Raw genomic sequence first — 14453 nt, forward strand, 5'->3', positions numbered from 1 at the left:
TGTCCACAGCAGGCAGCGATGGGATGGTAGCAGTAGCGAGTGCAGCGCGGCCGGCAGCTTGACATGGCGACTCCGCACCAATCACCCTTCCAAACAAGCACGCACATCACAATCACTTCACCTACAAGAAAAAGCTCCACTCAAATCATTAAACAGAACCAATCGCTATATTATAGAATTACACGACATCGTATCAAAAGACGACCAAATGTATGCTAAGAGCCCGACTACCAAATGACCCATTAGCTAGAGCCCGAGGAGAAACTAACCACGCCAACGCCACGCCTTCGACGGGATGTGTGCCGTCTAGACCAGAGATGCACAGGGGAGATGGAGAAGAGGGGAGATTTTGCTTCGGAAGAAGGTTGCTGCGCTGGATGGGACGAGAGGGATCGAAAATTACGGGTCTTGACGCCGTAGATCTAAGTGAGAGGCGGGGGAACCAAAGTCTCTTTTTGCCGCAAGAGGGGCGGAAATGCAGAACGCAAGAGCCAAAGATGCAAGGAGAATCCAGAGAAGACTGAGCTCAGGCAGGCGGTTACGAGCGATCTGACTTGGTGTGGCCGCGCACTCTCTTGAAGCAGGCACTGCAAAGAATGAGTCAGTCAAAATACTCCCTCAAGGACAGGATCAAACAGGATACGTACAACTCGTTCTTGGTCGACTCGCGCAGCTTCTTCAACACGACGCGCAACTCGCCAAGCTCTGACTGCAGCTTCACTCGTGCGTCATTGTTGGTCCGTTCGTCCAGAGCGAGGTAGATGGCACTCTGAATCTCGCTGGCCTTTTCTGTGGTGTAGTTGCCGAGCGTCTGTGCCATGAATTCGACGTCCAGCGTCGCTTGCATCAAGGCAGCCAGGCTGTACTTTGGCCGGGCTTTGAAGTTTTCGATCAGGTGCTTGCTGACCTGCTCGAGCAGGTATTTGAGGATCTGACTTGTAAGCGGCGCTGCCGTCGTCGAGACCTGCGTGTGAACGACCACGAGCTCGAGTAAGACGTCGTAGACGTAGGTCCGAGCGTCCGTGGGTAGTGGCGAGTTTGGTTCCCAATCGGGAGAGGCAATGCCTTTGCGGACAAGTGCTCCAAGCTTGGTGCTTATGGGCGTGGTGTATGATTGGAAGAGTCGTGCGTAAATTTGAGACAGGGCGTCGTCGACCTTGTTCGCTTCTTCAGTGAGCTTGACGCTAAAGTGGAACTCATACTGCGAGACCAGCTGCGGAATGAGATCTGTGCGAAGAGCCTGCAGATTAGACAGCGTCAACAGGATGCGTATATTCTTATCTGTGGCATCCAAGTTGTTAGAAGTCATGTCTCTAGTTGCTAGAGCCCGCAAAGGAAGCGTGAGATCGTCAGCGTCATCTTCCCAAGCCGTGTTGTCGAGACTTCTCGGCCTCTCCACGTTCTCCACCATGCCCTGAAGGACCTTGTAGATGCTCGTCACAAACTGGTTTCTTACGACCGACAATAGTTTGCCTGACGGAGGAATGACAACCTCGTTGGACCCAGACTTGGTCATGGCTTCGGACAGGTAAAGAATCTTTTGCATGCTCGCAAGAAGCGAGCTCTCGAGAGCCATGAAGCGGAATGGCATGTAGGTGAGGTACTTGTTTTCTGACCAGCGGGTCCAGTCTTCCAGCGACTTGACATGATCCGCGTCGTCATTCCATGCAGCAGCGACAGCCTGGACGCAACGTTCTCGAACACCTCCGACAAATAGCTTGAGCTCGTCTACCGACCGCACACCATCACGAGTGATTTGAAGCGCTGCAAGCTCGCTGGCCGCCGCACCTACTAACAGGAGAACCTTGCCAAGGTAGTGGATGCCGCTCAAAGAGTTGGCGTAAGGCGCCCAGAAAGCATACTTCTCCCAAAATTCTCCCTTGGTGGGCGAAGGTGGCGGATGGCTCAGGTCGAATTTAAATCTGCTCTCGAAGCTGGGGGTGATGGGCATGCCAGCGGGCGTCTTTGGTGTCGCGGGAGTGCTAGGTATTGGGGAGTAGAGCATGGAAATATCTTGGATGGGTGCATCATTGAAGAATGAGGCAACACCATCCCTCAAAAGGTTTACCAATTCCTTGGCACCTTTCTGCAGGTCCATGACTCCTGACGAAGACAAGCGATGGTGCTTCTGGCTCTCGCCATCGATGCCGATGGGAAGTTTTGACTGAGCTCTGCCGTCGATAAAGGATGATGCCGTCTCCCAAAACTCGACGACTTCTCCAAGAACTCCACCCCGAGGAGAGAGCAGGGCGCTGAGTGACTGATACTCGTACTCCCAAAAGTCAATGACTTTGGCCGAATCAATCTTGACTCCATGGCCAGGGCGATCCAGATTCTCAGCCGACCGCAAGTGAATGGCAATTTGTCGCGGCGTTGGCTTCTCGCCATTGCCCAGACGTCTGCGCAGAATCTCCAGCTCGACCTTGGAACGCTCAAAGGTCGCAGTGATTTTACTCTTGAGAAAGTCGTAGCGGCTCAACAGCCAGACCCAGATGGGATTATCTTCCACACCCAGCTCGAGCAAGATCTTGATGAGTTCCATGTGCTGCTCTGGCTTTTCTTCTCCGGCCTGCTCCTGCTTGGTGAAATGGGTTCCGGCAAGACGCTTCCAAATGTCACGCTTAAAGGTTGCGATTTGTTCCTCGACGTCGCTCCACATGCGTGCCGTCAAGATTATTTGGTGGATCTCAGAGTCCGTCAACGCAACTCTGCTCTGTTGGGCGCTGTCTACAATCTTCTTTGCGTCGTGGGCATATCTGCGTGCCTTGCCATACTCCTCTGGAAGCAGTTCAAAGTCATTTCTCTTGATGCAGTCCTGAATTGAAGATCCGACCTCAAAAAGGCTGCGATGTCTTTCCACGGATGTCAGGATGGCCTTGAGGGTTTCTCCTCTTTCGCGGCCTCCCAAAGCCGGACCCCAGATTTCCTCTGCCTTGACCGCTACCTCCAAAAGTGGCGCCTTGATCCCGAGGACACCATACTCACTTTCCTTTGTCAAGGCGGTCCTTCTCTTGTCACCCCCGGTGGCAGTAGTTTGCGCAGCTGGCTGAACGCTCGCACGCCGAAATTGTCCAGTCTTGCTGAATTGGCGAGAGTTGCCCCGCGCGTGAGTCTTTTGCTGTTCTTGCCGACCCTGGTCCCGCATCTCGTTGTAGACATTATCAATGGTGGCCTTGGCGCGGACGAAGCGTTCAAAATTGGATTCAACGAGGACTTTCAGGGACGCCGACTTTTTCTCAATGGAACGCGATAGAAAGTCGAGGCCTTGCAAGAGGGATTCGGTGGAGGCATTGCTATGGACTTGGGACAGGAAGAGACCGGGGTTGAAGGTTGTTGAGGATAGTAGGAAACGGTTTCCTGTTGGCCGTCAGGTGGCTGTTGGTGGTGAGTTGGTAGAAGCAGATTACGGACTCAGCTTGAGGTCATCGTCTACAGGCAATCCTCTTTGTCGCAGCACTTGTACCACGCTGGGGGCATTGCCAAGCGGATCAGGCTCGTCCTTTTGAACGAGAGCGTCGATGCCCTCCTTGGTCTTTTCAGAGCCCGGAACACTGCTGCGCAGGCTGGATCGTTGGAGTACAGAATAGCGGGACTGTCTGCGAACCGGCACAGACCTCTTTGTCCCCTCATTCTCCGAGTCGTCGTCGTCGTCGTCGTCGTCGTCGTCCTTCTCGGCAGGCCACTCAGAGGGGTAGAGGGTCTTGATGCTGTAGTGCTCGAGCAGGGCGCGCTCGGACTCGGGCATGGCGGGCGAGCGATACTCGAAGCAGACGTGGAGGATGCGGTGAGGGCGAGGCTGGAGGTGAGGTGGTGACGGCGGGAGCTGTGTGACCAGAAGGGGTCCCTCGGGTGTAGTTCTGGGGTGGCCGAGACAATGCCGCGCTGCGAACGGCCCGCGCGGCGGGCACCGGGAAAGCAAAGCAAAGCAAAGCAAAGCAAAGCAAAGCAAAGCAAAGCTTCTGATCTTGCTTCTTGCCCAACTACCGTACTGTGTGCTACTCCCACTCCTCCACCACATCTCTTCCGCCCCACGCCCTGATCACTCCGGTCCTCGCCGCACCTCGACGTCTCTCCCACAATGCTGGCTAGCCGCTCCTTCGTCTCGCCCGCCAGGCAATTCCTGCGCCAGGCCCAACACGCCCCCAGGTGGACTCCCGCCTTGAGGACCTACGCAACGGCCGCCGAGGACAAGGTCGCAAAGTTCAAGGGCCAGAAGGGCAACGACGGCAAGTACACCGTCACCCTGATTGAGGGCGATGGCATCGGTCCCGAGATTGCGCAGTCGGTCAAGGACATTTACTCGGCCGCCAACGTACGTGCGCCAGGGCAGCATTCCTTCCACTCGTCCGGGGACGCAAGAATTGACAGCAGCCATAGGTGCCCATCAAGTGGGAGTCGGTCGACGTCACCCCCAGGCTGGTCGACGGCAAGACTTCCATTCCTCAAGAGTCGATTGACAGCGTCACGAGGAACTACGTCGCCCTCAAGGGCCCGCTCGCCGTATGCATTACCATGCTGTCCCACCCCCGCGAAGAAAGCCCCATCTGACAAGTCTGCAGACGCCCGTCGGCAAGGGTCACGTCTCGCTCAACCTCACTCTGCGCCGTACTTTCAACCTCTTTGCCAACGTTCGCCCCTGCAAGTCCATTGCCGGCTACAAGACGCCCTACGACAATGTCGACACGGTCCTGATTCGTGAGAACACCGAGGGTGAATACTCGGGCATTGAGCACGTCGTCGTCGACGGTGTCGTCCAGAGCATCAAGCTCATCACCCGTGAGGCCTGCGAGCGCGTCATCCGCTACGCCTTCCAGTACGCTCAGGATGTCGGCCGCAACAAGGTCCGCGCTGTCCACAAGGCCACTATCATGAAGATGTCCGACGGTCTCTTCCTCTCCACCGCGCGCGAGGTCGCCAAGGAGTTCCCCCACATTGAATTCGACGCTGAGCTGCTCGACAACACCTGCCTGAAGATGGTCACGGACCCCATCCCCTACAACGACAAGGTCCTCGTCATGCCCAACCTGTACGGCGACATTCTGTCCGACATGAGCGCCGGTCTGATTGGCGGTCTCGGCCTCACCCCCTCGGGCAACATTGGCGACGAATGCTCCATCTTCGAGGCCGTCCACGGCTCCGCCCCCGACATTGCCGGCAAGGGCCTCGCCAACCCCACCGCTCTGCTCCTCTCATCCATCATGATGCTTACGCACATGGGTCTGCACGAGCACGCCAACAAGATCCAGAACGCCATCTTCAAGGTCCTCAGCGAGGGCAAGGTACGTACAAGCAAGAACGCAACAGCTGCAGCCCCCACGTGTCCTCCCTGCCGATCCCTACCACACTTCCTTTCCCTTTGCGGCGTAGGCTAACTCGGTTCTCACCGCAGACGATAACCGGCGACCTGGGCGGCAAGGCCAAGACGGCCGAGTACGCCGACGCCGTCATCAAGGCCCTCTAAGCGTTGTGTTTTTGACGTGAGAAAGAAAAACAAAAAGCGTCGTCGATCTTGTTATTGCTGTTGGATTCGTCGTTGTCATTGTTTTGGCAAGCGAAAGAGCGTAAAGTAAAGCGCTGGCTCGGGTGTCGGAATTCATTCTTAAAGGGCGACAAGCAAGCAAGCAATATAGACAAATTGTTGGATTGTTTTTCTTTTTCATTTTTGTCGTTTTCGCTGCTGCTTTTGCTTCTTCTGCTGCTGTTGTTGGACGGGGTTGGTGAGTGGTGGTGGCTGCTGGTCAACTGTTCATAGAGCAGAGAAGAGAAGTGGGAAGGGAGGAGGGACGGGGAAGAGGTCCCTTGTTGGTACCTGGTGGTTGGTCTTGTGTATCATATACTATACTAGACGGAGGCAGCACCTCAGGCATATCAAAGACACATACACTCACACTTACGAATACCTACATCTCACGCAGGAAATTCTGCGATTCGCATTGATACATTGAATACGTAGTTGCTTGCTGTACGTCCTTTCTCTTTCCATTCTTCTTGCACAACCACTGCCTCCCTCCCTCACCTAAATCACCTCACCTCCCAGCCGCCGCCGCCGCCCTCGCCGGATCATGCAATTCATACGGCGGCGGCGGTTCCGCCGGGACGCTGTACTGCCTTCCCTGCGCCTGCGCCGTCGCGTTACTGCTGCTGGCAGCAGTACTCCTAACGCCAGGTTTCTGCGGGCCGGCTAATTCGTCTTCGTCTTCTCCATCGTCGTCATTTTGCGGTCCATCTCGATTGCCTTGATGTAGGGTATCTCTCTTGACGCGCTTCGAAGCAGAGGATGGCGGAGATGTCTCGGCGCTGGCGTCGTCGTCGCTGTTGAGATGATCGTCGTCGTTATCATCGGCATCGGCAGTTCCGTCGGTAACGGTAACGGGAGTGGGTCCACGCCGCCGCTTCTCCTTCGTCCCGGGCGCCGGTGCTGCGACTCCGTTCGTCCGAAATTTCGGGTCTTCGCTGCCGGTGCTGCTGTTTGTGTTTCTGATGTTGCTATTGTTGTCGTGATTGCGCTGCTTCTGTTGCTGACTCGACGCCTTTGACGACTGCACATCAAGTCCGGCCGTCGCGTCCGCCGCGCCATCGCCAGCTTTCGCCGCCGCCTTCGCCTTCGTCTTCGTCCGCGCGCGCGCCGGTCGCGCCGGTCGCGGCAGCGGCAGCACGATGCGGGGCGCAGCATTGCCAGCGGCGATGCCATCGGCCAGTGGCGCCGTCGACGCGTAGGCGACGAGCGATTTGAAGAGCGACGAGAGCGCGGCGCGCACGCTGGCGGGAGCAGCGGCTGGTTTGACGAGTTTGATCTTGGCGTCAGAGGAGAGGGCGACGAGGGGTGGGATGACGAGTTTGGAGACGTGGATGGATGAGTGGGAAAGGGGGAGGGCGAGGTGCATGGAGAGGTAGGCGGAGAGGGCGGCGGAGAAGGGGCCGGTGAGCGCGGGAGGATGGTTTGTTGCTGCAGGGGACGAATGCCGCGTGGGTTGTGGTTGTAATATTGACGGGTCTGCGGTGACGAGCTGCGTGCCGCGGGATAAGAATTCGGGCACGTCGTCTTGCGCTATCCGAATGTCGATGTTGCGGAGAGGGGCAGGCGTGCCAGCTGAAAATATGCTGGGAAAGGATAATTGGAGCTGGAGCGGTCCTTTGATAACGTCGGTCAGAGCGTCGATGGAGGTATCGGCGTCTATTTGTTGCAGCAGGGTTTCGAGTGTAGAGGAGATGAAGGAAGAGTGCAGTTTGAGCGGCGCGACGCGAGCGTCAAAGGTGGTGCTTAGGTAGTCGACGAAGGTGTCGCGCACTCCCGATGGGATTCGGACGAGAAGAAGCGGGAGAGACGTGAAGTCGGCCAGGTCAGATCGACTCGGCTTTTCTGGATCTCGTAATATCAGGGCCGAGTAGGTGGCTTTCCGGTAGCGCAGCTGAACGTGTATGCCTCTGACTTCGTGCGCCTTCACGATTGGCGCCTGGATGAACAGTCCTGGCTCTTCCTCGTCCTCATTATCCCGGTGCATTCTCTCCCAAGATGTCTCGTCTCCTATGAGATCCCATGTGCAGTCCTCCAACGACCCTCGGTTTTCCCCCACGTCGAGAAAGCCAACGTCGACGCCTCGAAGTGTGTCGCCGCGGAGAATGTCCTTTAGTCGCCGGGCGTGCGCGCGCAGTGAGCGGCTTTGCAGAAGTGGATTGGCTCCATGGTACAAAGGCGATATGCGAAATACGGAAAATGTCGAGTTGTACAGAGGGTATTCAGGAACAGGGTCGTCGTCAGCCATGGCGTTTGTAGATTCGCACGCGCTACGCGGAGCGCGTCAAGACGAGCAATCGACGCGCAAGGGACTATCTGGACGTGTCGTGGGCTGTGTCAGGGTGCGCCATATCAGGGGTCTCGGGGAGGTCTTGATGGTAGCGAGGGCGGGGAAGTGGTGTTGAAGGTCCCTGTGCCAGATTCCGGTTGTTTACCTTCGCACGATGTCCAAGTTCGGCATCGCCTCGGCTCATTGCACCAGGCGGATATCCCTGTCGCACATCACCCGCCCGGGCCTTTCTCCATGCGGGTCCCTGTTGCTTGTCTCCATTGCTGCTGCTGAGCATCTTCTTCACAATCAATGTTAGCATTGTTTAACATTTCTGGCCATTTTTGAGCTGTGATTTTTTAATATCAGTCTTTGCATATATTCCAATGCGCCATTGACCATCCGAAGTGGAACCCTGTTGTCCCAGGGCAGTGGAAAGGGATTCATGCACATGGTCAATTGTTGGCTTGACGTCATTGTACAGAGGACAGCGCTCATGGAACAATACAGTCGCCATCCGCTAGAATCGTCAGAAATTGGCGCCGAGGCCTTAGTCTGCTGCTCCAATTTATGTGTCCAAAACTTTTAACATGTCCTCCTTATTCACAAACTTTGCCCTCTCCTTGCCCGCCTCCTGCCCCTTGGCCCTCTCCGTCTCATCAATTCTCTTCCAATCGTCCCAGCTCACACTCCTTAGTCCCTTTCTCTTGGCCTCTTTCCTCAATGCATCCCACCCGCTCGCGTCGCCGTCAATGAACTTGGCCTTTTGCGCCCAGTCTTGCGCAATCGTGTCTGCTGTAGCGAATGCGTCGTCCATGGTCGTTGCAATCACTCCGGTCGGTCCATTCTTCACCCATCCTGCGCAATACAACCCGGGCAAGTGCATGGCCGTGAGGTCTCCGGGTCCGGAGGCGGGATCCATGACTCGTCCTCGGCCATCGTTGGGAATGACGCCGCGCTTTTCGTTGAATGGTATGCCTACGTCGCTCATGTCAGGAAGTTTTGCCGATTTGTAGCCTACAGAGCGGAATGCGATGCTGGCAGGGAGGGTTTCGGTTTCCGGAGTGGCAATGACAGAAGCGTTTTTGGCAAAGACAGATGTGGCAGAATCGAAAGCATTCTTGGTGAAGGTGACGCTGGAAAGGGAGGACGGGTCGGTGGAGGACGCGTTGAACGAGGTGGGACTAAGGAGGAATTTGAAGGTCCAGTTCTTGGCCGCCACTTCGGCAGGAGTTTTGGCAGGGCTCATGAACATTTTCAAAAGACGTTGCTGAGGACGGGACAAGGCTTTAGCGTCGGCTTCGCTCGGGAAAAAAGATTCATCAAGAGGCGCAAAGTGAGCGCCAGAGAGATTAAAAAGTTCGCGGGCTTCTTTGTTGGAGAATGCGGCTTGCCAGGGTCCTCTTCGGCCGACAATCTTGACCGAATTTACTCTACTCTTTGCAAGGGCACCAGCTGCGTGCTCCGCAATATCGGTCTTTTTGAGTTCTGCCAGATCGCACAGCAAAATGCGAGCTACGTCGAGGGAGACGTTTCCTTGGCCGATGATGACGGCCTCTTCTCCAGCATCGAGCCTGGGATTGAGGTCTGCAAACTCTGGCAGACCATTGTACCACCCAACAAATGCTCTCGCCGAGTATACGCCTTGTAGGTCTTCACCGGGGACGCCGAGCTTCTTGTCGTATGACGCGCCATAGGAAAAGAGGACAGCGTCGTAGTGGGGGACTAGTTGCTTCAAGGGAATATCGTGTCCTATGTTTACATTTCCAACAAAATTGAAGCGTGGGGATGCGGCGACTTCTTCAAACTTTTCCTGGCATTTCTGCAACAAATTAGACGTGAGAGTCATTTGCAGGGCTAAGAAACAAACCTTGACTTCTGGATGGTCTGGTGCCACTCCAAAGCGCACCAGACCAAAAGGCACCGGTAGCTGCTCGTACATGTCCACCACTGCGTCGGGGATCTTGTTCATGACTCTGTAGGCAGAGTAGAATCCAGCGGGACCCGAGCCGATGACGGCCAGGCGGAAGGGCTTGTCGCCGCGCGCATTGGGTGCAGTGGCATAGGATCTTGTGAAAAACAGGGACCGCTTGAGCGCTCTGCGAGCGCGCAGCTCCAAGGTGCACGACCGGCAGACGAAGGGAGCGCGGCGCGCAAGTGACATTTTTCGATGTTGAGGCTGCGGTCAAACAGCCAGAGCAGCGGGAATCCCTTGAGCCCCGCGCTACCATCATAGCGGCCCCGTCCCGTCTGGTGCGCGTCATCGGCCCGGTCGTCGATCTCCTTCGGCCCGCAGCCACTTGACGGCCCCGACCATCAACACCACACTCCAACTCCAACTCCAATGACTGGCTGGGGCAGGCTGGTCGCTCATCACCCATGCTGATCGAATCGCGGGCGGACGGGAGGCTGATTTCATGTCTCAAATGCATGCGGGCGGGCCCTGGATGGGGCGGTTGTTGTCAGCGCGACAACAGCCCTTCACCCGTCACCTGTGCTGTCATGAGAACCTGCCGCAACATGATGTGGCGAGTACCACGAGAGCCAAGCTCGTCTTTCTGCGACTCTGCCGCCATCTCTCGCGCTTAATGGCTGGCCGGCATGCGGCATTCGCCAGTCGCACACGACCAGGTTATCGTTGCTCGGGCGACGCTGCCGTGTAAACGCTTGGGGCTGCCTTTATGATGGCATCCGCTCGAGACCTCCCATGTGCCAGCCTTTGCTCTCCTTGGCCTTGGTATCATCCTCCTCATGCAGCCTTGTTGGTACTGCTGACCCATTGCGACTTCATTCTTCGTCTCTTTTCCCCTAGGCTGTCATCATGGGCGGTCCTGAGCAGCCGTATATTTACGAGCCGCACCGGAACTCGGTCACGGCCGACTCTTTGTACGGCTTCAATCCGAAAGCCGTCACCCAGGCAAGTAGAGCTGCCGCAAAAGCAGCAGCCTCAAAAACCACAGCCAGTTCTGTTCGTGAAGGCCCCTTGATCGACTTTAACCGCCACCCCGACAGTTATCTCATCGGACCATATGAACACTCGGACGTGGAGCCCATGAGCCCAAAAACCAAGGGTAGAGTCAACTGGGCCAAATGGATCCAGTTCGCTTTTCGGGCCCTTCAATTGATTGCCGCTATCGGATTGTTGATTTGCGTCATTTGCATCAAGGGAACCTCGGGCTTGGAGGGTTGGATAATCAGAGTCTCGGTCAGTTGGGTCAAGACTTGAAAGACGCACGACTAATCTGAGCAGGTTGCGGTTGATGCTGTTTGCATCCTCTATGCCGTGTACCATCTAATGCGCCGCGTCGCTGGTCGCGCCCCGGCGAGCGCTGCGAGCTACCACTTCTTCGCTCTGTTTGCTGACGTCGCCTTGATTCCCTTTTACGTCTTTACTGCCATGATGGCCAAGAGCAACCTTTCAGAGGCACCTGGTGCCGAAGGGCGCTGGCGCACACTTTTCAAGTCTGAATCGGCCACTAATAGCATCTTTAGTGCTACTTGGCTCACTGGCGTCACTATTGGAGCTCTGCATCTGATTTCCGTCTTTCTGGATCTTTACCTCTTAATAATCTTCCGCAAGATTGCAAACCTGCCGCCGGACATGAATCCATTGGACGACGAAATGACGGCCGAAGAATTGCGCAGAAAGCGGATGCAGTCGTCCTCCATTTCCGAGTTTGTGGCCCCGGAAAAACGGTTCAGCGATCTTACTGGAAGTACTGTTAACTTGCCGAGCCCGTCTCGCGCCTCTCTTCTGGAAGATCCTCCTTTGCCAGATCTCCGTTCCATGCCTTTTGCACAGACGCGCAAGGACGGCCAATTTTCTTACTCTCCCCACACTCCGCGCTCTGCACGCGAATCTCGGACGAGCCTGCACATTTATACGCAGCCGTACTCGGCACACTCGTCGCGCGCAGACCTTCACAGCCGGGATGGCAGTCAAAGTCCAACAAAGTCAACTGTTCCCAGCGTCTTTTCCAGGGACGGATGTGACAGCCCTCCTAAGACTGTTGCATCAAGCGTGTATTCGACGTCGACTGGTGGTGGGAAGAACCATTCTGCGCCGTGCTCGCCCCCTCGGTCTTCCCACCAAACCATGCGCAAAAGCTTACAAAATGACAATTGGTTTGTGCTGGCGGACCGAGAGGAGCCTCACGAAAGCCAGCCGCTCACTCGTCGCTACTCGTTCGAGGCCGAAGATGACAAGGCCATTCCTCTGCAGCCGTACAGAGACAATGTGCACGCGGGGCTCAAATTTTCCTTCAACCTCGACAGCAGACCCCTGACCCGACCAAATTCCTCTCCAGCCAACGCCCAAAACAGCTCCTCGCCGGCGCACCTAAGGCCCTCGCCGCTCCGCATGAACCCGCCTTCGCCAGGCATCAAATCGGCGAGCCCACCTCCACCCATGCCCTTCAGCCGCACCAGCACGCTCAGCAGCGACCGCAGCTCTAACATCGGCCGCGCCCTCACCACGGCCTCGACAGTGACGCGCACGACGGCCGACTGGTCAACGACCGACTGGACCAAGCAGCCCGCCGGCGGAACCAGCAACGCCAAAACGAAAAAGAGCCGCTACTACGGCGACCTGCGCAGCGCGACGGCCGCCGTCACGGGCAAAGACTCGCCGTACTACTACTACTCGGCCGCCAACACCAACGCCCGCAACAGCCCGGCCTCGTCGGCGCCTCATAGCGCCGGTCCCAGCCCGGGCGCTACCCCGAGTCCCAGCAGCGCGAAGAAAACCAAGGCCGCGGCTGCGCGCTACAAGACTGCCACTACCACCCCCGCTCTCTCACTCTCTCCCGCCACTGCAAACGCCACCAACCTGTCACCTACCAAAGCCAGAGCACAGAAGCAGCTCGGCATCAGCCCGGAGCGCTCTGGCTACGCGCGCGTCGAAGCCGGGCCCCGTGTCGTCAGCCGCTCCGGCGTCGACCTGCCTTTTGCTGACGAAAATGGCGATTTGGGCCTTGGTCGCAATCGCCATGTTAGCGGGAAGATGGCGGAGGAGGGCCGAGGAGGTATGGGCGCGTGGGAGGGGCTGGTGCAGAGGAAGGTTAGTGGGTTGGCGTAGCGGATGAGTTGAGCTGGGTGGGTAGTGAGGTGGACGGGATCCGGGGTGTGAGCGGTGGGAGAGGAGTGGAAATGGAGTGGAGTATGATGCGGGAGGGGGGGTTTTTGGCTTCTTGTCAAATGTGCTTGCTTGCTGCTTTTCGTTTCATTTGTTGAGGGGCGATGCGTGTGTGCGCCGCGTTCAAAAGCTTTGAAAGCGTCAGTCTGTCTGTCAGTCAGGTGGTGGACGATGTGGGTGGATTGATGTTGACGACGACGACCATGATGCCCCCCTTGCTCGCTATGAGCTGACGATTTCCTTCATGTTGGACGCGCACGGTACATGGGTTATGGATATGGGATACGGTATGTGGATCATGGAAACGAAGTGTGCGTGTATCGTATTCATTTGGCGTTCTTGCTTTCTCGTCTTCTTGTCGTCTTGCCTTTTTCTGACGTTAGCTCTTGTTTTACCTTTTTGTTGAATCAGGAGGTGGGTGGGAGGGTGGGTGCTTAGGTTGAGCCAGCGAGCCAGCGAGTGTGGACCATGATGATCGTGATGATCGTGATTCCGTGTGTGGCTGGCGAACAAGGTAACTAGTACAGATAGTATAGTTCACGATAGGGAAAGGAAGCGAGTGGTATAGCTATTATTGCAGTGATCAGGCAGGCAGAGGGCAGGTAGGTAGGTAGGTAGATATGGCTGAACGAATATAAAGGTACCTATTCTTACATTTCTATCTCTCTTCCCTCATTCGTTTTTGGGTCGAGTGAGCTAGCTCAGAGATACGAGGAGGAGGAGGAGTGAGGAGGGGACGCCATACATTTGCGTATCAGTGTTGTTTAATAGTCGCCTACATCATTCCATCACAACAGCATCGAAACGCGCAACATAAGTCATGCTCGAAAAGAAAATTGAAGTTGGTGTTGGCCGAGGTGCTCGCGCGGCCTGTCTGTGGATTTACTGAGTGTGGCGGGGAAGATGGGGGGGGTTTTGTACCCCTAAATCCCTCTCATTCGTATTTGCAGATGGCATGTGGACGTCTACTTGGACTGCCACGTCAGTCGGCCAGTCAGTCGAGCGACAGCAGTCAGTCATTTGACTGGCAGGCAGGCTTGTGAAATCGTCGGTTCCCGACTGACGCTGTTTCAATCAGTGGAAAGACGCCCGTGCGAGCGAGGGAGGAGGAATAGGGAGGTATAAAAGTAGCGCTTCAACTGCAGATGGATTGACTGGTTTGTGGATATCGTCTTGCAAACGTAAGATAGGGAAGCAGTGGCAAATGAAGGCCTAATGCTGTTGTCCGTTCAACTAGTCCACTTTTGACTTGCTTTTGGCGGCCGGGAGGAAGTCGAGAGAGGAAGTGAAAAAGGGGTCAAAGACGCAGGGAGAAGTTCGGCGTCATTGCGTAATGGTGACCGGAGACAGTACGACAACGTATTTCAAATGGCGCTGATGACAGTGAAAAGAGCCTTTTGGTGATCAGAGGCGAGAGACACATAGCCCCCAAGTGTGTTGTTTCTTCCAATGCAATGCGGCAAAGAAGTTGGCTGCTCCCTATTGTTCGCACAGCGTGAGCGTTGTTGAGGAAAAGCAGGCGGACACTGCAGGCT

The 14453-nt window shown here is 56.1% G+C and overlaps 5 protein-coding genes across 5 annotated transcripts; 2 read left to right on the top strand and 3 right to left on the bottom strand.

Annotated features, from left to right (window-relative positions):
* Nucleotides 1-601: 601 nt before the first annotated feature.
* Nucleotides 602-3745, bottom strand: IWZ02DRAFT_380843 (putative exocyst complex component SEC5; the record flags this gene model as incomplete). Its single annotated transcript, XM_066765129.1, has 2 exons — nucleotides 602-3357; nucleotides 3412-3745. The coding sequence occupies 2 exons, from the start codon at nucleotides 3743-3745 to the stop codon at nucleotides 602-604; spliced, it is 3090 nt and encodes a 1029-aa protein (XP_066621122.1).
* A 135-nt stretch (nucleotides 3746-3880) lies between these two features.
* On the top strand, nucleotides 3881-5914 carry IWZ02DRAFT_310361 (uncharacterized protein). Its single transcript, XM_066764052.1, has 4 exons — nucleotides 3881-4312; nucleotides 4378-4500; nucleotides 4560-5279; nucleotides 5390-5914. Exons 1-4 carry the CDS (start codon nucleotides 4079-4081, stop codon nucleotides 5459-5461), a joined length of 1149 nt encoding a protein of 382 aa, XP_066621123.1. The 5' UTR covers nucleotides 3881-4078; the 3' UTR covers nucleotides 5462-5914.
* Nucleotides 5915-5916: 2 nt separating this feature from the next.
* Nucleotides 5917-7942, bottom strand: IWZ02DRAFT_455774 (kinetochore complex Sim4 subunit Fta1-domain-containing protein). The gene has a single exon (XM_066767811.1). It carries the CDS (start codon nucleotides 7761-7763, stop codon nucleotides 6027-6029), a length of 1737 nt encoding a protein of 578 aa, XP_066621124.1. The 5' UTR covers nucleotides 7764-7942; the 3' UTR covers nucleotides 5917-6026.
* Nucleotides 7943-8352: 410 nt separating this feature from the next.
* On the bottom strand, nucleotides 8353-9756 carry IWZ02DRAFT_380549 (uncharacterized protein; the record flags this gene model as incomplete). The annotated part of the gene is made up of 2 exons (XM_066765114.1): nucleotides 8353-9606; nucleotides 9655-9756. The coding sequence occupies 2 exons, from the start codon at nucleotides 9754-9756 to the stop codon at nucleotides 8353-8355; spliced, it is 1356 nt and encodes a 451-aa protein (XP_066621125.1).
* Nucleotides 9757-10498: 742 nt separating this feature from the next.
* On the top strand, nucleotides 10499-13333 carry IWZ02DRAFT_483130 (uncharacterized protein). Its single transcript, XM_066769157.1, has 2 exons — nucleotides 10499-10989; nucleotides 11035-13333. Exons 1-2 carry the CDS (start codon nucleotides 10606-10608, stop codon nucleotides 12859-12861), a joined length of 2211 nt encoding a protein of 736 aa, XP_066621126.1. The 5' UTR covers nucleotides 10499-10605; the 3' UTR covers nucleotides 12862-13333.
* Nucleotides 13334-14453: the final 1120 nt, after the last annotated feature.

Source organism: Phyllosticta citriasiana, assembly GCF_038021145.1.
Source record: "Phyllosticta citriasiana strain CBS 120426 chromosome Unknown IWZ02scaffold_9, whole genome shotgun sequence".
In the NCBI taxonomy this organism is placed as follows: Eukaryota; Fungi; Ascomycota; class Dothideomycetes; order Botryosphaeriales; family Phyllostictaceae; genus Phyllosticta; species Phyllosticta citriasiana.